Here is a 24,875-nt window from a genome sequence, read left to right on the forward strand (position 1 = left end):
GGTTGTTGAACTTCTCTCTGAGTTTCTTTGTTTGTAAAATGAATACAATAATAACTTCTTGGCCTGGGACCATTGTGAGAATCAAATATAATTATGCATAGTAAATCTGTATGGAGACTGAAAAGCCTCTAACAAAATTAAGATGTCAAGTCAGGGTGTAGCCATAAATACACTTACCAAGTACGAATATATAATGCAAAAGGAAGGAAAAGTGAATCTAGTCAATCCTCTGAATCTTTAGATGCATTTCTATGATTTGAGTTTCAATTTCTTCCTCCAGATCGATATTTCATGCAAACATTTTATTTATCTTCAATAGTGGCCTTGGGTTTGTGATGCATTGGTCATAGCCTGGGTCAGTTGGATAAATCAGAGCAAGCAGCATAAACTTAGCCGTCTTGAGTAAAGTCTTATTGAACTATGTATTGCCCAGGAGTTATCTGTTCAGCTCTCCTGAACTGCAAACTCCAAGCCTATCCCTGTTGCTTGTTCCTCTTCCCTCTTTCTTGAGTATTTCAGTCAGCTTTTTCACTGCTGAGACCAAAAAGACCAGACAAGAACAATTTACTTGGAAACATTTACTTGGGGACTCATGGTTCCAGAGGTCTTGGTCCATAGATGGCTGGGGTTCAAGGCCAGGCAGAACATCATGGTGAAAGGATATATATGGTGAAGGAAAGCAGCTCAAGACATCACACCAAGAAAGACAGAGAGATTAAGCTCATCTCACAAAATATAGATCAAAGACATGTCCTGAATGATTCACCTCCTCCAGCCATACCCTATCAGTCAATAGTTACCACTCAGTGAATCCCTTTTGAGATTAATTCAATGATTGGGCCAAGGCTCTCATAACCTAATGAGTTCATCTCTAAATCTTCCTCCGTTGTCTCCCACATGAGCTTTTGGGGGACAACTCATAGTGAAAGGTTTTGCCTGGGCGGTGCTCCAGTTCATACATAGACCATATAATCTGGACAGCCATGCTGGACAATTCAGGCCTAAGCAAATCTTTGTCTCTGTGGTCTAACCCAGCTCTCCCATTTCTTCACTACAATGAATATTTAAATCATATTTAAATTAAAAATGAATCCTGTATTCATGAGTTGTCTATGTATGAGTCTTCTTTTTATGGGAAAATCTCAAACATTTCATAAAATGCATAAGATATTGGCAATAACTTTTCTCAGGTGTGCTATATTAGGATCATCATCTATCTCATTGACAACTATTGTCATCACAGAATGTAGAAATTCTGGAGTTTGATGCTTCTAAGTTTTGTGTTTGTTCTTTGATCTTAATACCATTGAAGAACACACTCCTTTCCTTCCTTGCATGAAAGTATTATCCTCATTAATAAGACATCAAACAGAGAAACAAGACTGACAATCCATTTCACATCTACCAGAATTTGTTTCTTGTCTTGCAAGAGCCCTGTGACTTCAATTCATAGTTCAAGAATTCTTGATTTTATAGATTTTTTCCCCTCAATAGCCATCATACCTCATAAAGGAACAATTGCTATTGTTATGGACTAGCATTCATATTAACACATAATAAAGAGAATGCTTTGAATTGAACATATTGGCCTCAATATCCTTCAGTTTTTATTACTTCACTAAGCACACTGTATAGTTCAGCTGACTTGCAAATAATTTTTAACAAAGTTTTCTCTGTGAAAAAAAAAATTGAATTGATTAACTGCCACAGCCTTCTTTATCTGGGTAATTGCTCCAGCAAGTTTTCCTATCATTGGAATTTGCCCATCAGAACAAATTCCTACATGAAACTGAAACTCTTCATCATATTTGTTTATAATACAATTTCTACTGATTCTATACAGTTGAGAGCTAGTTCTATTTCTCAGTGATGTTGCTAAACACAATTTTTCTTTTATATCAACATCAGGTTCAAACAGTGTACATATAAAAGGAATTCCCATGTTGGCAATATCTGTATTCATCAAGTTAAAAATATTTTGCTAGCATTCTTACACCAGCTATAAAAATGATAGACTGTACCAAAGTAGGGAGAGCAGGGAGATAGAGAAACAGATACATACCAGCAATTATTATTCAGCAGAGTTGGAGGAGTGGAGTGAGGACATGGGAGTGAAAGAGGAGAAGGTGTCAGAAATTGTTTGCACATGTCTTGTTTGAATGACTAGGTGGATTACAGCAATAGTAAATAACACAGAGACCATAAAGGAAGATAAGCTTGAAACAAAGTTAATGAGTTCCTTTGAGGTGCCTGTATAGGTCGATTATCATGATTTGCTTGAAATACGCTGATTATGCCTTTTGGCTTGGATAATTAGTAATAGCACTTTTCCCCTCTCCAACTAGAAAAAAAAGGAAGCAGTTGGTTAGCCTCATTTGCCCTTAGATCTGATCTTCCAGATGATTAACCAGTTTCTGACGTGTCAAGTTATAGCATCATTAGAAATTGGTACTTGAGTTACCTTCTTTGCTTTAGATTCATTCAAAATTTCCAAGCAAACAATTTTTTACTGCTTTTTTAGTGATCATATTTCAGAGCTTTAGCATCCCTATCCTAAACTATTTTATATGTAGCATGCAAAGCACTATTGTCTAACTGAGAAATGGCATTTGCTTTTATAAGCATTTTGACTCGATATTCTTTTTTTCAAATACTTCTTTTTTAATTTTGGATGCCTTATTATTTTTATTTCTTGTATGTAAAAGCTACTTGTGTTTGGATGGTTTAATTGCTTCAATAACCAATACTTCTCTGAAAATTACACACCATAGTTTTAGCATTGAATCTTCAATGTAACTACAAAATCTATAGAGTTTATATTTTAGAGTGAAACTAGTAAAAATATATGAGAACCTGTTTTTTGTTTCTTTGCAATCATTTCCATCTTCATCATCTGGTTTATGTCTAGTACCACATTCAGTAAAGTGTGTCTTGACAAAAAAAGACATGGAACATACTTTTCTTAAATGTATAAAAAAACAATTGGCTAAAGTGTTGGATTCTGAAAAATTTGCATTTTCCAAATTCCTATATTACTACTTATCAATTAGGCTCAAAAATAGGTAATAAAGACTTAGCCTTTAAGATTTAGTTAAAAGCATTAACTATAAATTTTTAAAATATTTATTTTTTAGTTGTAGTTGGACACAATACCTTTGTTTTTATTTATTTATTTTTATGTGGTACTGAGGATTAAACCAAGGGTCCTGCACGTGCTAGGAGAGTGCTCTACTGCTGAGCCATAACCCTAGTCCCTAACTATAAATTTTTTAAACATACTCAATTTAAAAACATAGGGCCAGGAGTAGAGGTAGACATTAACATCACAGATAACCTCAGGCAACTATTTTAATAGTTGATTATCAGTTGGCTAAAAATTACAATGGTCATAAAAATAACAAATAAGAACACTTAAATGCTGACTTTCCCCCCACCCCCTCAAGCTTCATACCTGTTTGATTTCTTGTTGGCCATCCTTTCCGTGTCTGGAGTCTAGTAGGCAGCTCATGTCTCTTGTGATTCAGTGAGGAAGGGTGACAATACATGAGCAGGTTGAATGAGGTGGCTCCATACACCAAAGGCTTGGCTACTGCAGCAAGGTCAAGTTGCCGTAAAGATAACTTGATGGTTGCTCAGACTTCTGTATTCATCAGACGGTGCACAGCAGAAAGTTCTGCAGGCTGTAACAAGTAGCACCTGCCTTTGGTGGCACACACCCTCATTCTCAGAGAAGAATACCATTAGTCCATGTCTTTCTATCTGGCTGGCTGTTTGTGAAATACCCTGACTCATTCCCCCCCACACACACACATACAGAAATTGAAGGGGAGAATGAAGAAGTTTGTTTTCTGATCTACTCTATTAGCTTCTTTTCCCTTCTTTTCTCTATACTGGGGTTAAAGGGAAAGACTTTACCTTACCTCTTTCTTGTTTCCTGCATAGACTTTCATGATCCTGTCCGGATTTTCATATGTTAGAGAAGGAGATCAAAGAATCTGGACCAATTTTCTCTCTCTGAATAATGTTGATTTTCAAGCTTTGTGTTTTGCTACAGTATCCTGTTTTGAGTAGGTCTGTTCAAAATATCATTTTTTTCCCCCACTTTTTATTCCTGCTGTAACAATCTTTACGCTAGAGACAGGTGATGTGTGCATAGGGAGAAGAGTACATAGCTCCCAAAACGTAAAGAGAAAAGCACATTGGCATTTTTTTCAGACTCTTTACAGAGGTCTATCAGTTGACTTCTACAGAAGCTTTGCCATGCACTCTGCAAGTCTCCCTTGGCCTGCCACATGTTTTAACAGCACTAGTCACACAGGCTACAGGCTGAGACTCTCTCAAGGCTCTTTGTCTGGGTTGTCTGTCATGATCAGTGTTTTCCCATTAATCCTCCAGCTACAGTAGTTCTGGGATTTGCTCTTTAATCTCTTCCTGCCCTTTGCCACCAGGGACACTCTTAACCACCACAGGAAGTCTCCAATTCATAAATGGTCTGTGTTCTGAATGTCTGTAAGTGTAGCATTTGAAACCCAGAACTCATTTTTCTATATAGAGAGTGTTATAAGTATGTGTTGGGTCTCCAGGTCAACCCACAAAGGCTCGTTCAACTCCTAGCACAGGTAATGCATTTTCCCTTTGCTCCTTTCCTAAGTCACTGAATTATAGAATGTCAGAACTAAAATGGAATTTAGAGCATCGCAGGATACATTGGTAACTGAGTTGGCTTCCAGTGTATTCTATTACAAATGCTCTACCTTCCAGCTATGTTAGACGCTATGTAGGGTCTTGTGGAAACCCAGGAACCCTTTAAAACATTATAAATCAAATAGTCACAAAACAGGAATGGCCTTGCCACAGAGAACTTCACCTTGGCTACTTCTCTATATTTCTTTGGGGCACACTGCAAGGATCAGGTCATTGTCAGTGATGTCCCTACATTTTCATGCACAGACAGGGCCAACACTTAGGTACCTTAACTCAGTATGATCATGGGAGCCATCATTTAGAAAACCAAAGGCTCAGATGTTGGAATGTTGGAGGGAAGAATTGCCTCTTGGGGTACATCCTTCCTGGGGGGCCCTGTTTCCTGTTTTTTCTCTCTGAGAAGCTGGTCTGGAGATATCCCCAGGTGCAGTCTCTCACATTATCAGCTCTTGGCTCAGCAGGGCTTGTAAGCACTGCTCTAACTAAACCTGCCTTTCCTGGCTCTCCAGTTTCTTTCTTCTGTTTTGCTTTTCTCCACAGCATTTTTTCATTGGCTTATTTGGCAGATTCTGTGCCCACCATTGGAAATCACCCACCCATCTGAATTTTCATGGACATTTCATAAGGAAAGGATTTTGCTTTTTGTTTGTTTGTTTGTTTGTTTGTGGTGCCATTAGTGCCTAGAACAGTCTCTCTGGCACATAGAAGTGATGGAGCTCAGAAAGCAACACCCCAAAGTATGGCACTTTGGCATGCCGAGAACTCAGAGAGTGGAAGGCCTCAGGAGTGGAGGGTTATGCCCCCTGCCCCTGCTCTGGCTTTGTCTTACCCTCCTGTCTCCCGTTCCTCTTTCTTCCAGGAAGCAAGTCATGGAGACTAGAGCCCCTCTCCCCCAAAGCAAACCAAAAAACCTACAAAGGTCACTCTGCCCTTCTTTGAAGACCCTCATTTCAGAGGGTCCTGCCCTCTACCCAAAAGGAAGAAATGATACACAGAGATGCCTAGAGGAATCCAAACAGACAACCTGCACTCCCCCTCAGCCTATTACCATTAGATCATATCCTTTTGTCCAGTCAGACTACTGCGTGTCTGCCATTTCTTCATTAAACAGAAGCACAAAGACGGTTTTCCTTGGACCTTTGAATTTTCATGTAAATCTTTGATTAAACTTATGGTGCTTTCCTCTTGTTAATCTGTTGTTGTGTTAGGAGTGTCAGCAGTGACTTTTAAAATTGGGCAAAAAGGGACTCACACCTTCCTGCCCCCACAGTAAGAGGAAATATATTTGTGAGTGAAAGAATTAAGTGGAGTGTGCACTATTTTAGATGCCCTATTTCACTTAATAGTCAAAGCACTGCCTAGAGGCAGGTTCCTTCCTTCATTTTAACAGACAAGTGGTAAAACACCTTAGTTTTAAAAGCAATCATAACAATACAATTCTGTGATTTGTATATGCATTTTATCAACTTCAAATTGTTGATATTTTTATATCTTAATGAAGTCCTCTCACATTCCCTGGAGAAGAAACGTGAAGTAATATCAATTCTCCTTGGGTTTGGTTATTTTAATAATCAAGGGGGGAAAGTGGTTTGTCTTAAGGAGGTAGCTAGATGATAATTTTTAGCCAAACTGACTTGATTTGAGTCAATGAATCTCAAATGAATAATCACAATGTGCTAGAGTGGGGACCTCACAGAATCATCTCCTTGTACTGGGAAACCATGAAATCTTTTTTCATTCATCCATTCACTCATTTAACAAGTATAACTTCTATCCTTGAGGAATTCTATTCCAGAAAGATATAAATTGTAAAAAACTATGGATAATGTAATGAGATAACAGTAAGCGAGGTCTGCACAAAAGATGGTGAGGGCCTGGGGAACCACACACAGGCTCATCATCCTTTTCATCCTTGATTATGATCAACGTTGTGTGTTGACTTCTCAATGAGTCTTCCAGAAATTACCTTCTTAAATATCTCATGGTTAGGCAAACTCAGCACAGTGAGTTCATTTGGAACATGCACTGGACCACAAAGTCTCTTTCTTCTGTTTATGTGGAAAGCCGATCTTCATTGTGAATCTGAAATAAACATTCACAGGGACATATCAAAAGTGACTTCAGAGCTATGTTTGTGATCTAACAGAATAATGACTTCAGAACAGGTGGAAAGTTGGGTTTAACCCTGATTCTCACTTGGCTGTGTCATCTTGGCATGGTACCTGCTGTCTCAGAATCCCCTGTCTCACAGGAGTGCTGAAAAGAAGGCTCCTAGGCCCATCAGCTACCTAGCATGTACCCATCAACTGTTGTATGACAATAGCTACTGTTCTGCCACCTTTGGGGTAAATTTTTTATATGTCATTTAATCAACAAAACAACTTCATAAACAATTACTCACATCTTACAGATGAAAAAGCTGAGTGTAAGAGCAGTCACATAGCTACTAGAGATTTATCTGAGACTCACCCCCCTTATAATCACGTTCCAATCTTAGCACTCTTAAGTGTTATATAATCATAAATTATGTTTTAGGTTCTTCTGTTTATTACTATAGGTAGCTTAAAGATATCATGATATAAAATAAAAATATGTACAGAAATCTGTATTTACTTATATAGTGAGTCTAAATAAAGAAGTTACATATAAAATCTGTATTGTTTATACAGTAAGTCCTGGGGTATAAAATGGTCTTTCCCTCACTAAGCTCTAATTTTCATTGATAAGTTGCTATAATGCCTCAGTAATTTTATTACTTGACAGTAGATGGCGCTGCTGATTGTCAAAAGTAATAAAAATTCCACCATATACCAACCTACCTTCTTAGCCATTAAAAAATCCAACACAACAAAACACCAACAAAAATCTGGTAAAAAGAAAATAAAGATTTTCATTCCAATGAAGCACAAAAATTAAGAATGTGGAACAGCCTTGCAGTTGATCTGCACACATATATGATCTATATGCATTTTATTTGGGATGCTAGGGGAAATTCCCTGGATTTTTTGCAATAGTCTGTTAACAGAATTAAAATATAATAAAATTAAATTATCCAGAAAAACAATATAGCTGTGGTGTAGATTTTTATGTCTGCACCAAAATTGTAGTTGCAGAAATAGATGAATTTTAAGACAACTATGAATTTAGTTGACAAAAAAAATCCAATGTAAGACTTCCAGAGTCCTGCAGGTAGAACAAAAGAATGTGGTAGTCACAGTGAAAACAGATCAGTCACATGGCCTTTGAGCAACTTACTTAATGTCTTAGGGTATGTGTTTTCCTCTTCTGTTAAACTAAAATATTTCTTGCCTAGTTCAGAGGACAATTACAAGTGTCAAATTTTGTGATGTGGTGTTTAAGCCTTTTTTAAAAAAATTATACCTTCCATCCAAGCTCCTGTAGGTAAAATCATGACATAAGAAAACTTAATTCATCATAAAACACTTTCCTCGTTTGCCCCAGAACAATTTAATAACGCTGAATGTATCAGGTTCATGTGAAAAAAAGAACTAAGATATTCACAACCGTGAAAGGAGTGTGTTCAATCTAATATCCAGCTACCCAAAAATCAAATAAAAGGAAAATTAAGTCTAGCCTTTAAATTAGTTGAGATGCCTACACTTTCTCTACTGTCTCTCCTGTGTGTGTAAGTGGTGAAGTACATGTCTGTGGGGGACAGATATTAAGCAGGCTTAGCTGAGTATGTTGAAGTCACAGAGATGCTCATGACCTTGAAGAAGCTACTTGGAATCTCACTATGGGTTTCCATGAGAGGATAGATAATGACTTTGCTGTTTTTAACAAAAGATTCCCAAATATTTGCTGACAGTGGTAGGGTATTGCCATTTCTGCTTCAGGGGTCCTGGGCCCTGGGCCCTTGTAGCATCTGTTGCTGCTGCCCCCAGAGCAGAATGACCCTCCACACCAGCAGGCCTGGGGTCAGATCCAACTTTTCAACTCCGACCAGGAATGACCCGTTCCCACGCTTAGCTCACTTGCTCCACTACTTGCTCAGAGGGACCTACAGCCTCCCTGCCATGGTCTCACGTGATTGGCCAGGTTCTCAAAGCACAATGGGCAGATTGAACCCTGCCCCTGCCTCCTACTTTGACAGATTCTATCAGCACTTCCTCAGGAAGAACTCCCTGGCTGGCCTTCCTCAGGGCCACCATCATGCACCTCAGGGGACATTCCCTCATGGCCTTATCACACTTGTGATTATGAGGTGTTTGAGTGATTTGTTTGATTTTTCCCACTTGATTGTAAATCAGAGGGGTGTGGAATAAATATGTCTTTGTCTGTTGCTGGGTCCCTATACCTGTTACATGGCCTTGCACTGAGTAGGTGTTGAGCAAAGAATTGCTGAATAGATGAAAAGATGGATGCCTTTAATCTTCCTGGGGGAGGGCTGGCAGGCATCAGAGGGTTAAATTAACCCCCTGACCACCCAATTTGCCATCTCTCAGGCCTTTTAGGTGGAGGCTAAAGAGGGCAGGATTGTAGAGGAGAGGGGAAGGTTTCTAACTGAGAGAGACTGGGGCTTCAGGCCTGCAGTCCACCAGTCTCTGGAGACTTTCCTGCTAAATCAGCTGCACAAGCCAGCATCTGGGTGCCCCTCCTCCCCTCTCCCTCCTTGCCCTCTGCGGGGATGGGCTGGCACAGGGCTTGATCCTAAGTAAAAGTCTGTTCTAACAGGAAGCAAATGTTTCTCTCCTGGTGGAGGTGTTTCCTTCTTAGAGAAGTCACAAAGGACTCTTTCAGAGAGAGAAGGAGTGGCAAGAGTGTGTGGCCATGTTGCTGTCTGCCTTGTGAGGAGCCAGCAGCTTCTAGAATCAGGGGCTTTCTTTCCTGGATGGAGGCTCCTGGCTGAGCCTGTAGAGGCTGCCCGGCCTCTTCTCCAGCCTCCCTTTACCTGCTCAATACAAGTGAACTCCTGAAGCTCCCAGGTCAATGTGATCACTTTATTGCCTTCTTTTTGGACTTTCAGGACCCAGCAGGATTTTCTTCTTACCTGGAGATGTCTTGCTAGAACCTCTTCCTCATTGTAATCTCTTTATTCCTGGCCCCCCAATGCATGTTCCAAGCCCCTTTTCTCTAACACACTCAGTCGCTGGGTGAGTACACGGAGTTTCATGGCTGTGAAGTTTCTGCATGAGCTGAGGAACTTCATACACTGCCTTCCAGCTCTGGCTTCACATCCAGCTGCTGATTCCGTGTCTCCACTTGGATGCCTAGTAAGTGTTTCACACTTATTAAATCTTTTTAAAAATAATTTATTATGTGCATCATAACAGTACTCAATAGTGGGGTTCATTATGCCATATGGTCTGTGCATGGAACAATCAATTTTATTCCCCAGTACCTGCTCTTTCCCCTCTCCTCCCTCCCCCATCCCCTTGTTCTACTTAAAGGATCTCCTTTCTATTATGGTTATTGTTATTTTCATTCACACTTACTAAATCTGAAGTCTACCCCTTGATCTCATCTTCTCTTCCCATTAACTTGTCTTTCTTATAATCCTCCCCACCTTGGTAAACGCCTCAATCCCAAACCTTGCAGTCATCTTTAACTACCCTTTTTCTCTCATACCCCATGTTTAGTCCACACAAAGCCTGTCAGCTCTGCCTTTAAAAGCACCCTACTTCTCCTGCCCCATCTCAAATACCCTAGGTCCAGGCAGGGATCAAGTCACACCATCATTCCTGGATGTTGCAAACATCTCTGGTCTTTTTGCTTCCATTTCTTTCCTTCCATGAGCAATTTTCCCTACAGTAACCAGGACGGATCCTTTTAACTACCAAATTACGTCACCCCTGCTCATGACCAGCTGCAGGGTTCCTTCGCACATCGAATGAAATTCAAACTCCACACAATGGTCCAACCAGCCTCACCAGCCTTCCCCCTGCTTATCCTTGATTTCTGTCTCTGCTCTAACCTTGACCTTGACTTCTGTCTCTGCTCTAACCACACTAGCCTTGATGTAGGGATGTTTTAGATTTACTCTTTTCCCTCTGAAGTTTGAATGATTTTAGTCTATGCAATGAACAGATAATAGATTAAGGAGGGAAAAATGACAATTATTAGTGTGTGTCCAAACATGAAAACCTTGTACATATAGTGTGAGACTCCAACATAGGGAGAATGTGGAGTGTATGGAAGCCTGTCAGGGTGGCTGGAGAGCAGGGATGACACTCTGCCAGTGGGGTGCACAACTGTTCTGTTGCTTCTCTTTCAAATGCTTAAATTCTTCCAATGCCCAGCAGTTCACCCTCTTAGCTCTAACAGTGAACTTTAAGCACTTTGGACATGTATGCAATTGTGGGTTGGAGTGGCTGGCTCTGCTACCCTCTGCAGCTCTGAATGAGCTGTGGATGGAGCATAAAAGTTTAGGGCCACTTGTCCCAGCCACAGCCTTACTATCCTAGGACAGTTTGGGGCCACAGGGTCAATGCCCTGATGGGATGCCAGCTGGTGCCGCCATTCATTCTCCATGTCCTTACCCAGCCTTCTTCCTACTGCACTTTCCCCTGCCAAAGCATAGATATCATGGTAAAGAAGTTCTGGTATCGTTTCTGGCACCCCACCCCTACTGCCAGCCCTTAGTTCTTAGCCACCAGGGCTCCTGAGCCCAGCTGGTTCCTGCAAGATTGGGGAGCATGTCCTTTAGGGAATCTTAAGAAAAAGGACATGCACACATTGTGTGTGTATGTGCCCATGCGTGTATTGGGGTCAATCAGATGCAATATTTTTTTCTCGTTTTTTGAGAAAGAGAAAAATTGAGAGTAAAAAGCAGCATCTGGGTCAGATTGTCTGCAGAGAAGGGAGGGAGAAAGGCCCAGAGGGGAGTGGGGAATAAGGACAGAAGAAAAAATGAAGGGGACACTTTGGAGGGAGAATGAGACTGAACTCCCTGTCAGGGAAAGCTGAACATATTCTATTTATAGATTCTAGGGAACTTCTAATAAGAAGCAGTGTGAGTTGGTTTAGCTGTGTTAAAAGATGATTAATTACAGTCATTTATGGGAACGGCTGCCTCAAACATCTAGCTAATCATCCTGCAGGCTGAATTGCCTGTATGGTGAATATCTGCCAGAGTGTCTTTTGTTGTGAATTTTATTTGATTGCAGCACCTGCTCAAAAAAGATTCTCTTTATCCTCTTGCAGCATAGTTATCTACTCAGGACTAAAACAAAACAAGGACTGCTTTCTAGGAAGAAAGGAAATTGAAACAAATACTGACCAATGCTCTATGCCATATAATTCTTTTTTATCATTTGGTATGAAGGTTGGTCGAAGGAGGTCAGTAAAATACTTGGAATATTTGTCTGTTTTTGCAATTTCCCGTACTCCACCCCCTGTCCTCACCACCATCATACTCATGCAAAGGCATGCAAACTCATGGTGGGTACACACACACACACACACACAGACACACAAACACACACACACACAGTTCTTTAAATATGAGATCCATGATGGTTTTAAAAGGGCAGCATTAAATCTGCAAATCCATCCATTGCTCTATTCATAGTTTTTGGTGGATAAACAAAAATTTTGTTTTTCTTATTTGACAAAGAAATAATAATTAAAAAGGCCTAAGTGCCTCTTACTAATGATGTCTGGGTCACTCAGGAAATCTGTGTCATATCAAGCAATGTGGGTTTAGATTAGAACAAAAGGTTACACGAACTCTAAGCAAAACCATCTTGATGTTTTAGCTTAAAAACATGTACGTTCCCTGTATTAGAGTCATAATCTGAAAAGTAAGTTTCCTGAATGCTTCTATGGGCCTGTATGGATGTTATCCCCTTTGGGCAGTTTGAAAAGCAGTAGGTCAACATGGCCCCAACTCTTAGCTCCAACTGCGGCCACCATGTCTGTGCAAAGGCGGAGAATGGGGGCAGTTGACCAGGGCTTCTTTGCCAACAGTTGGAATGCAGACAGGGAATTGCATATATAGAAAAGAAAAACAGATTTGAGTCACTGGTTCCTGTAAAAATTCACCAACTCCTATCCAGCCAACATTTGGCATCAGCATGAAGAAGGATCGATCTTTACAAGCCTGTTGTTCAGATGAAGACATTACAGAACACAGAAGGCACGTCAAGTCCTCCAACACGGCAGCAGGCCTGAGATAAAAACCAGACTTTGGAGTCCGAGTGGGAACAAGCTATACTGTTGAAAAATGTTACTTACTGTTAAAAAAAAAAAAAAAAAGAAGCGTGTAAGGGATCAGGAATCAGAAAATAAAATAAAATATATGTCAAAGCATTGGGTCCGTTTGTCCCGGAGAAAGAAGTCAGAACTCGCCTGACTTGCAACTGAAGTTTGCACATGTGATCCAGATGCTCTCACCACAGACAACCACACGGGCTGTGACTTGGAAGTTTTGGACATGAAGAAGTAGGCCTGTGTTGCAGCCACTCTGGTAAGGCTGGATGCAGTGACAACCAGCATTTCAGAGACAAGGGTCTTTAGGAGAGAGTGCTGATACCAGAATTTGAGGGATCCACTATAGTACTGGGGTAGGTCTAACAATGGCCTGTCAAAGGTGTTGGCAGGCCATTATTAGACCTATGGACTTCACATGGCAAGAGAGCTTTGCAGATGTGGCCACGTTATGGATTTGGAAATGAAGAGATTATTCTCGATTATCTGGGTGGGGCTGATGTAACCACAAGTGGGAGGCAGGAGGCACAGAGGAGGTGGTATGATAATGGAAGAAGAGGGAGAGAAGGAGATGGGATGGTGAAAGCAGGAGACAAGAGAGTGGGAGAGGGATTTGACGATGGCATGCTGCTGGTTTTGAAGATGGGGAAAGGGGCCTGAGCTAAGGAGGCAGCCAGTCCCTAGAATCTGGGAAAGGCAAAGAAGGAAAAATATTTTTAAAAAGTTGGAGATTACAAAATAGGGGAGAAGACTAATTACAAGGATTCTTAGGCACATAAAAATGGTTGTTTTAAAAAAATGTTTTTTTCTTTGTTCTTTTTAGATATACATGACAGTAGAGTGTATTTTGGCATATTACATACACATGGAGTACAAAAATTTGTTCTAATTAGGATCCTATTTTGGGGGTTGTACATGATATCGAGTTACCCTGGTCACGTACTCAAATACAAGGATAGGAAAGTTATTTTTGATTAATTCTATTGTCCTTTCTATTCTCATTCACCCTCCCTTCCCTTAGTTCCTCTTTGTCTAATCCAATGGACTTCTATGCTTCCCCTCTCCTCCCTCCCTTATTGGGTTAGCATCCACATATCAGAGAGAACATTTGGCCTTTAGTTTTTGAGGACTAGCTTATTTCATTTAGCACAATAGTCTCCATTTCCATCTATTTACTGGCAAATGTCATAACTTCATTTTTCTTTATGGCTGAGAAATATTCTATTGTGTATATATACCACATAACAATGTTTTTTAAAGAGTAAGTTGACCTGTTGTTATAAGCAATTATTTACTTAAGTTAGAATATCAGATCTGGGCAGGATAAATCCTTTGTAACAGAGGAGACTACCAAATGAATTCCTATCTGAAATTAAAACAAAGCACTTCAGAAATGAGTGTCAATGGAAAAAAGGCAGTTGGAGCTGCATGCAACTATGTACTTTTTTTGCACATGGTCAAGCACACCTGAGTGCTACCTGATTGTCACAAAGACTAGCAAGAAGTTTCAAACTATCTAAAGTTCCTATATTCTCAGTGTCAAACCATAATCACAACTTATAACTAAGATTGCTAAGAAAAAGGTTACTGTGTGAGTTCCCTGGACTTTCAAAGTAAATATACAAAAATGGAGATCACCTACCTGTCACTCCTTCAGAACCTGATGAACTGACTTGACAAACAAAGTTCACAACTCATATGGCCTCTCATTGGTGAGTTAACTACTAGTTAATTCTCTCCCTGGCCTGCTGACATTAGCAGCCCAACTGCATGCAGAAGTACAGAAGCAACATGAAACTTGGCTGGGGTCACAAAGGCCATGGAACCTTTTTAAGAACAAAACCCAAAAGGTCATGACCTCCATTGCCTCTAAAGTAAATCCTTTCCTGCTTTCCATTAGAAACTGGTTTGGATGGAGACCAGCTGATGTGTGGACAATCTTATGGGTTCAATAGGCTTTTCAACCCTTGTAATTATCTCCTTCCTAAAGTAAATGTTAGCATAACCATTGACATTTGATAAGTCTCTCTGTGCTGCTCGAGACAGAAGATAAACTTTTATTACTATTTGAGTAAGTTAATATATACTTTTCATCATGGAATACTACCCTGTTTGGGGGCTGGGGTTGTTGCTCAGTGGTAGAGTACTTGCCTACTATGGGTGAGGCACTGTGTTCAATCTTTAGCACTACATAAAAATAAAAATCTTTTAAAAAAGAATACTACCCTGTTTTGTTGACTTGTATAGGAATATATTTCTACACATATACAGTGAAGTCGACAACATTACAAATGTATACACATTCCTCTGCTCTTTAGTACGTGTATGGTTTTTGAATATGTGCATGGCACTCTTAGAGAATAAATGGTGACTTTCTTTTTCAAGTCGGAAGCTCAGCCAGTGGTGTGGGAGAGGCAGGAATGAAGTGGTTGTGTAGGGACCACAATCCTCTAGGGGTGTATTTTTGCGAAGACTGATTACATGTTGTGTCTCTCCAGCACATGCATAGCACCACTTCTCAAATTAGTGAGAACAATCTTTCTCAAAAGATAAGAAACATGCCATTTCTCAACAAGGAGACAACCTGTCAAAATTAAGCACAAATAAAAGTGTAACTAAAGGGCCTTAGTCATGTACAGCCATTAATTTCTTGTGTCCTCTTTGAAATAGCCAAGGGGAAGAGGCAAGTGACAAGCAGTTCACACACAGAGACATGGGCACACCAGGACTCCTGCCAACTCTACAGGATCTAAAATGGTCCTTTGGCAACTGAGCAAGGAATGGATTCCAGGCCCCGAGGCAACTATGCACATCAGAGGAATGGGCCTCCAGTTGGGGCCCCAGCTAATCCTGTGGTCTTCCCTAGCAGGCAGCTCTGCTTTGAGGGCAGCCAGCTAACACTTGACAAAAGCCAGCTGGGGGAGCAGCTCAGCCAAGCCATACCCGCACACTGCTACTGAAAATGTTTTAAAGACCCTATAACCTCTTATTTACGGTCCTTAATAAGAGAAAGCATCAGCATCCTCCTTCCTCCTTTCAGAATAGGCAATATCATCTTCCCTTGGGAGTTCTTCAAAGACCAATCAAGAGGAGCACCCAGCCTGGACATTACCAACTTGTGTGTGAGTTGCATGAGACTAGTTTATTCTACATTCAACCACTATTTCCCAAATGTTCACTATATGCAGGGCCCTGTGCTATCCTTAGGGGAAAGTTCAGAAAAGAGTAATAAAAAACAATTTTAAAAAGAACAGCTCAGGGAGAAGTAGTAAAAATAAGAAGTGCTCGGATAGATTGTGTTTTCTATTACCTGCCAGGCCCCATGGTGTGCCGTTTTACATGATGGTCACATTGGATCCTCAAAACAATCCTTCAAGGTATGTACAGTCATCCCTGTTTTATAGATAAAGAAGGTGGGGCTCAGAGAAATGAAGGTGAAGCTGAGACTGTCAAGGTTGCGAAGAGAATTAATCTGGTAATGGATGGGGAGCCCCGGAAGGTTGTACAGTGAGGAGATCTGGTCAAATCTAAAGAAGTTTATGGAATGGTGAGAAGATCAACTAAGAGGTAGAAAAGCTAGCCACGCTGGCTGGCAGTCAATGCAAAATGTAATAAGGTTGACCTGCAAATCTAGACAATATGAATATATGCACATATGTTTTAATAAACACAACCAACTACAATAAAAATTATGAAGAAAAGCTAGGGAGTTTAAATGCAAAATTTCAAACTAATAGTCATTTCTGGAAAGGGTGGGATTATGGGAAGAGGGATTCACTAGGAATAGAATCTCAGGGGCTTAAACAATATTCATGTTTTTTTCTTGAGCTACACTGGAGGCAAAGAGATGATCACTATATTCTTTGAAATCTGTATATCAGAATGTCACAAACTTGCTCAATTCATGGTTCCCTTAGTGTCTTAGCAAATTCTTCAGTCTTGACACAAAACCAAGTACCTAATAGCTTTGTTTATTAGTTAGATCCAAATAACTTAAAATTAGTAGATTGTGTGCTTTCCCTTGGAAATTAAAATATTCCTTTATGCCCCTGTGATTTCACTGTAGGTCCAAGGTACCTCATCAGCACAAGCCTTGGAACCATAAATATACAACATCACTTATGTTTGCATGAAGTGTTTCACCACATGCACAGTTATTATATTATATTTAAATGTAATAAGAATTTGTTCAATGATAAGGCCAACGGAGACAGAAAGGAGGCATCAGATCTCTTTGGCTTGGATGTGGGGAGGGAGGAATCAAAGACTTCATTCGAATCTTGCTTTTTCAATGAATTCAAAAAAACATAACTTCTTGAAGGAATCAGGTCAAAGCATTTTTTAAAATTGTGTTTTGTAAGCAGTGGAACATCTGGACTTCCTCAAGGGCAAAGAGAACAAAGCCAAGGGACAGTGAAGCTGGAAAACAGAAAAGACAATGACTGGAGCCAAGTGACAAGATGGCATTGAACCGAGAGTACAAGTAGCAAGATGAGTGTTCCTACCTCAGAGATGGGGAAAAAAAAAAGAGAATAAATGAAGGTTAAAAAACAGAGAAAGGCCTGTGGGGGTAGCAGGGAGAGACTGAGAGAGTGAACACCTCTCCTGGTTCACATGGAAAGAAATTTGGGCAGTTAGGCTGGACCTGAGGGACCTAAACTGCCAGACTGTGCTCTTGGACTTCACCCAGAAGGCAATGGGAAACTGAGAGTTGTGAGCAGAACTAGAGCGTGTCCAAAGTGATAGGTTAGGAACAATGAGATCCTGAGCTGGTGATAGTGCAGAGAATGGATTGGAGGCAGGGGGGAACTGGAGACAGGAAGACCGATGAGGAGGTCCTTGCAATAACCCAGGCGTGATGTGATGAGGTCCTGGACAACAGTTGTGGCCGGGGACCAAGGAAACTAGGAAGGATTTTTTTCCACAGGATTAGGATGATTGGATGGGGGGGGTGTTACAGGAGATGGATGAGATTCCAGCAAGGGTGATTTGTTGGAAGTACTTCCAAAATCTGCACTTTATTACTTATTTCCAGATATTTATGACTTCTCCGTTGTCATTATCTAACTAATTTACAATCTGGAAACTCATACCCACTTGATCCATCATCCTCTTACTCTATGTGTCTTCACAAAAAAGATTAGCTTTACCCTTTAAAAAACATCTTTATATCATGATAACATGTGATTAATCTTTTAAATCCAAGGCTTACAGAGTCCCAGTACTCCCAGATTCAGGCTTGAACAAGAATTACGAGAGAAGCTCAGAACTGGTAATGGCGTATTAACTGGGGCACAGATGGCACTGTTCCTGTGGACCAGTTTGGGCAATGTGACATGACAGCTCAAAGTTCTGTGCCTTATTTGGTAGTCATTCCAGTACAATCCAACTTGTGCTTCCATTATAGAGGAGGACCATGTCCATTGGAAAAGCAGGCATCCTGTCACTAAGTAAATAGTTTGTTCTGAGCTTAATTTGTTGGCAAATAGAGCCCTTCCTAAAAACCTTCTTTTGAGAAGGAATCAAGGCGTTTAGATTTCAAGTGTGAATGAAAAAAAACCACGCCATGTGTCAATGAAAGGGAGCATTGGGAAATAGACAATATTAATGGTGATGAAAGAGAACTATCATTTGGATCCAATCCATACAAAGGAGCAGAAATTCTACTGATTTTCCGCTTTGAGCTATATAAGGTAATAGCTAAAGTCACATGGTCACTGCTACCTTTGCCCAGAATACAATCCCCCATTAGGTATGATGCCTATGTCTTTAAAAGCAAAGCAGAATTTCTACATTAAGACCTATGTACAGCAGTTCATATTGAGCATGCCGAGTTTCCATTAAGCCACCACAATTATCTCCCATAATAGATGCTGAGCCTCAACTCTGTGGAACACCCTGGCACACCCTCTCAATTCACAGGCCATTTTTCAACCATGGCCTCAACCTATCATTTCCCCTCTCCTTGTCCCTTCAGAATGTTCAGTCACCAGCTCCATGCTCCCATTCCTCTCCTTCCTACTACAGGTCTCAATGTAAAATGTTCTCTTTCAACTTGGGTCTTCAATCTTCTGGATGACATTGTGATGCTCTTTTTTGGCCATGCATTCTATTTTCATGAGAATTTAAATTTATTCTAAATCAAAATAATATAGTGAACTTCCCTTGATTTAAGCATACAGTTCTATCAAGGTTCAGATTGGGAACAATTTATTGATTTAATAAATGTTTAGTGAACACCTCCTAAATTGCTGATTTATTGCAGAAAAAGACATGTTCCCTCAAAGAGCTCTCAGACTGGAGGTGGCAGAAAATCAACACACAAATACACACTAATCACAAGAATTACAAGAATCCCTTGGAATTGTGTGTCCAATCTCAAACTAAAACTCTTAAAATAAAGTTAATGAAAGGGAGTAGGCAAGAGTCACATCAGTTGAGATTTGAAGACTAGGGATGATTTGTATTCTTATTTGAAATTTCCTTTGGTGATAAATGATATTTATGCAATAAATGCAAATATAACTTCTAAATGGTGTCACTGTGACTTGTGAGCTCACTATCTACCTGCCATGTCTGATAGAAGAGGCTAGACCAAGGGATTATCTCAGAACCAGACACAGGAGCTGTGGACACTTGCCTGCATGAACTCAACAGAAAGAACTCAAAAGCGAACAAATGATGTTACAGACTTTCATTCTTCTGCTCTCTTCTCCCTTCCAGTCTTTCTTTTGCTCACTCTCTCTTGGTCAGCACAATCTTTGCTTGTCTACCTTTGATGAGACCAGCAGTGTATGGGGTATCAGATGCTTAAGAAATGACGTACCTCCAAGTGAGACTCCAGGCACTGCTGCTCAGTAGAAAGAGGTGGTAGAGGACGAGAGGAGAGATAACATTGATGCTGTATGAAGCCTGTCTCCCAATGTAATTGGGAAGATCAGGAGATGGACAGCAAGAAAATTCCACCAATTTCTGATAAAAATACCAATGAAAAGAGGTATCACAACAGGGAATAGGCATCAAATCTCAGTGTTGCCTTTTGTCCAGGGCATACCCTTAGGAGGCTGGTTAAAGCCATTAGCCCAGCCTGGGTTCCCAACAGCTTCAGTGAATGGGGAGAAGAGCCAGCCAGAGCCTCAGCCCTCATTTCACTTAGAACCCTCTGGAGAGGACGGTGGGGGTTGACAGAGGCAGCTGTTGCGGAGGGCCTGGAGGCTGCCTCTCAGGGAGTTCACAGCAGGACACTGTTTGCTTACTGTCAGGGTTTGCTCTGTGGTGACTTCCAAATTAGGAAGCCCAGCTAGCTTGGAAACCTGGGAATGCAACAGGAGAAAAAGGAATGTCCTGAAGAGGGAGTGGAGTGAAATCTCACAGCCTGGAAATGAAGAGTTGCAGACTCTCTCAGCCCAGCATTCTGCTCAACCCTCCTTAATAACAAAGTGGACATTTGTTCCCTAAAACTCATTTAGTGTAATTTCTGACAATGAGTATATTTATCTTCATTAAAAGCATCAGGAAAGAACATTTGCAGCTTTATGACTTCTAACACCACCCCTGGTCTGTGATAGAAGACGCTGCTCTTTGACTTCTTTCCAACACGAATAACAAATTGTGTGTTTGACTTTCTCTGGGTGTCAGGGGTCCAGGCTCAGGCCATTCTGGCCAATGATTAACATTTATGGGAGAATTTTAAATGAAATCTTGATTCATAAATCCATGATTTGCTTTTTGGTCTTAAAATATGCACTTGAGTTTTACATGGAGGCTCAGACAAACATGTGCTGGTCTCTTGGCTTAAGCTTTATGGTGACTAGTAGGTTAGGAAGGGAGGAGCAGGAAAGCAGGTCGCCATGCAGACTACCCAAAGCCACATGGGAAAAGTCGCATTTTGTTGCCTCACAGGCCCCCATGTAAAGTGTCTCACAACTCTCAGCTCACCCTTTCTGCCATCTTCCTGGTTTGCTTTGTGTCCTGGGTGAACCACCCATCTTAGTCCCCAAGCCCTGTGAGGATGTTCGTAGAAAGCAGAGTCTCCACATCCTAGGGTTCCAGAGAAATGTTTACTTACTCCCCTAAAGTAAGAAGTATAACATGTCTAAAGAATCTGGGGACTCTTCCCTGGCTTCTGGGATCCATCACACTGGTTGACCCCAGCCAGACTCTTTTCCAACCCATATTTTCTGCATTGATCGACCTGCTGCACACCCACACACCAGGACCCTACTCCATACAGTACAGCTATTTAGACTAGGACAGAAAATGACAGGTTGGGCAAGACAGGATAGAAGAAACAAGAAATGGGTAGAAATGAGACATGGCAGAAGAGCATGGGAAATAGATTTTAATTCAGAAGTTCCACATATTTTTCCAGGCCTAAGTCAGTTTCTCTTCTAGCCTTGTTATTCCCCAATTCCTGGTAAATCTGTAAGTCTATCTAAACACTATTAATTAACCTCCCAATAAGTAGATTAGGTTTAATATCTTGAGAAACCTATAATTTAGGGAACTTTCTGACACTTTGTGTTGATCAGATAATAAAGACCCCATTGGTCCAAGGATCTGAAATTGACCAGGTCATCTCCAGAGCCCTGGGTAGGTACCATTCCTACATACATTTCCATATCCACCCCTCACCAAGTTTCCTATAAAAGAGGACCAGGTGCCCCCAAAGTGTGTTGAGATTGTCTTCATTCTCTTGTGAATGTGCATCTACTTTCAAAAACAAAACTCTGTCTATTCCTCTGACTGGCACTTGCTGCACCCCTGTGGTCCTGAATCAAGTTTCCCCTTCTCTCCTGGAACTCCTGAGACACTTCTTTGGAGATACTTCTTCTCCCACAACACAGAGGACAAGGGGCAGAGTCCCAGAGCGTTACCCTTATCCCCCTCATCAAATAAAGTTTGGAGGGAGTCTTAGAGTGAAAAAAAATGGTGGGGCTGGTCTGAGACAAGGGTCAAATTGTTTTCTGGGCCTTTTACTAATGAATTCATAATTTCTTTCCACTAAGATATATTCGTCGCACATTTGCTAAGTGCCAGACCCCAGTGAGGGAGAAGCTGACAGAGTGTCCCATGGTGTTGATTGTCCAGTGTGCTGGGAACAGAGGTGATGGCTCTCCACTGTGGTGAGTGTTCTTATAGGGGGTGCTCCAAGCACTGTGGCGCATACAGATGTGGAAGAATGGGTAGGAGTTGGTCAGGAAGCCTGCTGGTTAGTGGGGGCCAGGTCATGCTGGTGAGAGTGTTCCAAGCTGAGGGAACAGCAAGCTCGAAGCAACCTTCTGCAGGCAGGAGTGAGTGTGAGGGATTCTAAGAACTACAAGAGTCAGGATAAGCCACACATTAGGTGTGATGTGGCAGATGTGGAAATAGATGCTCAGAGAGAGCTATGGGGTTGATTATGGGAACTTCAAAACCATGACAGGGAGTTCAGGGCTGAGTTTGGGGGTATTAGAGGATTATTGCAGGTTTACATGGGGGTAGCAACATGATTAGATTTGTGCCTGAAAATGCTCCTTCTGGCTGCAGAATGGAGACTGGGTTGGAGGAAGGCAGAGGGAAGGATGGCAGATGGAATAGGAGGGCCCTGCAGCAATCCAGCCAGAAAGCAAGGGTGGAAGAAAATAGGCTCTAGGCAGTGGCCCTTGATGCTCACCCTGACCCTCTTACTTGTATCCAGTTGGCCTCTCAGGTGTTCCCTGCCAGGCCACCACTCCCACTGCCAGGCTTTTGGTCAAATGTTCTCCAACTCCCTCTGGGTCCAGTCAGGGCTGAGAGCTTCAAACAGAGGAGAGGAAGAGAGAGACCAGGGCATAGCAACAGAGAGAACAGAGCAGTTTCCACCAGGGCTGCATTCTTTTTCCTACTCTTTGTAGGCCACCAGGAAGGTGCTGGCAGACAGGCCCATGGACCAGGGCTTAGGGAGGCTCTTGCCACTTGTTCTTAATTTCCAGAATGCCTTAATAAATGCCATTCTTATCTCAGGAAATGAGTTGGAAATTTTGCAGACACACCATGCCCAGGACGGTAGGGCAGCCTGGCTGTGTCTGAGGGCTGTTCTCTGATCCTGATGACCAGGTCACTGTCGGGTCTCCTGATGGACACAGGCACTCCCTGGCTGTGGCACTGAGTGAAGGTCATGGAGCTTGGAGGCTTTCTGTCTAACAGATTTGTTTTCCTGTTTCAGATTCTGAAGGCGGAAACCCTTTGGCTCTCCCTGGCTCTGTCAACCATCCTACTGGACCCAAGCCTACGGCTTTCCCTCTCTGGCTCCACCCTCAGATAGGCTACCAGCCACCCCACCCAGACATCTGGCTGTGCAGCAGCAATGGTGTGCCCCTGATGCAGCAGGTCAGGACTGAAACGCCTCAGTAGGGAGGCAGTGGAAGGGAGTCAGCTTTCCTGGCTTTAGCCCTGCTGTACCAGCTTTGAGCCAACATTTCCTTCCTTTTACAGTCTGTTCACCCACAGGACTTGGCCAGAAGAGAATTCATTTACATAATGAAGATTCAGGTGATAGAGATGAGAGCCCAGTCTTGGGATCCCGATGATGTGTTGACTCCAAGCGTCCTGCTACCTTATGGGCAGCTGCTTTGTGTGTTTGGGGTGGGGGTCCTGGGGAGTGAACCCAGGGGGGCTCTACCACTGAGCTATAACCCCAGCCTTTTTTTTATTTTTTATTTTGAGCAGGCCCTTGCTAAATGGCCCAGACTGGCTTTGGACTTGGAATCCTCCTGCCTCAGATTCCTGAGTTACTGGGATTACAGGTATGTGCCACTGCACCCAGCTTTGTGCAGCTTCTGACAGGAGCCTTGGGAGCACCCTCTCTGAGCAGCCAACTCAGTGACTTCAAGAATAGGCATCCATCCTGCCAAGGAAAGCTGGCTGAGATTCTGGAGGGCAACACCCAGCTGCTGCCATCTCCAGCAGGAGCCACAGAGTAGAGCACTGGAACCCACAGAGCCAACAGGCCCATGAGAACCCAAGGCATTCATTGAATTCTTGGGGCTTTGCCTTATCTTTGACTTGCACCTTTCACATTGACTTGAGTAGGGTAAGATGCCCTGTAATCTAATCCTAAACTGTATGCAGACTGAATTGGCCCAGAAAATCACTGAGAAAGGGAGGGTGACGTGGGTTTGAATGTCATGGGTCACATAGAGTCCAGAGGGCTGAGCCTCTTGGAGTCTGTGCATGGATAATTTCAATCTGTAATAAAATACAATTCTTTTGCCTCCTTTGAATAACACAGAGTAGATGTGCAGGCAAGTATTATTCACTGCCTAGTCACTTTGTCACCAACCAGATATTCATAGGGCATTAATTCCATGCCCTGCAAGGATGAAGGGCATGGCATGGTGCTGTCCCCCAAGGAGCTCACCTTGAGGCTCCAGTCTTTGAGGCTTAGGATGAATGATTCTTGCTGAGCTTTGTAAAACGCCCAGGCAATTTATCTCATAACTAAGGCTAACTTCACTAAATTGTTCCAACGACCCGCTCACAGAGAACAAGGGCTTATGATAGAATTGGATGACAAAGGGTGAATCTTTTTGTAATATGTTGACAGCAAGCTTCTTCTGAAATCTTTTCCACAGAAGGCCAAGTTGCCACCACCTACCCACCACCATGTCAATTGACACAGGATAATTAGCAGGTCTAATTAGGTTTAAGTTTTGGCTCTTATCTCTTTCAATCTTGGAAAGGTCACTATTGCTGTGTGCCTCAGCTTCCCCCAATGAGAGATCAAACATAAGAACAACAAACCCCCAAAAGAGTAAACATAAAATTATGTGTCATAATGGCAAGATATTAAGCACTAGTAGTATGACAATATAAGAGAATCTGGTATAAACTTAATAATAAACGCTACAGGATAATCAAGTTGTAGTATAGAGTTCCCAGTCAAATAATAAATACTGGAGAGAACATTAGTTTCTATTTTTCTTTAAAGCTGCTCACTAAATTCACCATAGATGCTTCGATGATTACTAGCTTTCCTTTAG

The 24,875-nt window shown here is 41.6% G+C and overlaps 1 protein-coding gene across 12 annotated transcripts in view; it reads left to right on the top strand.

The window, feature by feature from the left end:
* LOC144369406 (uncharacterized) overlaps positions 1-24,875 on the top strand; it is a 102,417-nt gene that overhangs the window by 24,739 nt on the left and 52,803 nt on the right. For 9 of the 12 annotated variants that reach the window (XM_078029369.1, XM_078029373.1, XM_078029366.1 and 6 more), the window contains 4 exons: positions 21,882-21,998; positions 23,060-23,223; positions 23,329-23,385; positions 23,563-23,639. In XM_078029369.1, coding sequence (XP_077885495.1) covers positions 21,983-21,998; positions 23,060-23,223; positions 23,329-23,385; positions 23,563-23,639 — 314 coding nt within the window. In that variant the 5' untranslated portion in view covers positions 21,882-21,982. Of the gene's footprint in view, positions 1-8,837; positions 9,939-15,913; positions 15,996-17,237; positions 21,466-21,881; positions 21,999-23,059; positions 23,224-23,328; positions 23,386-23,562; positions 23,640-24,875 lie in introns of those variants that run through there. The other 3 variants (XM_078029370.1, XM_078029372.1, XM_078029374.1) reach the window with 3 other exon arrangements.

This window comes from Ictidomys tridecemlineatus, chromosome 12, assembly GCF_052094955.1.
Source record: "Ictidomys tridecemlineatus isolate mIctTri1 chromosome 12, mIctTri1.hap1, whole genome shotgun sequence".
Classification (NCBI taxonomy): Eukaryota; Metazoa; Chordata; class Mammalia; order Rodentia; family Sciuridae; genus Ictidomys; species Ictidomys tridecemlineatus.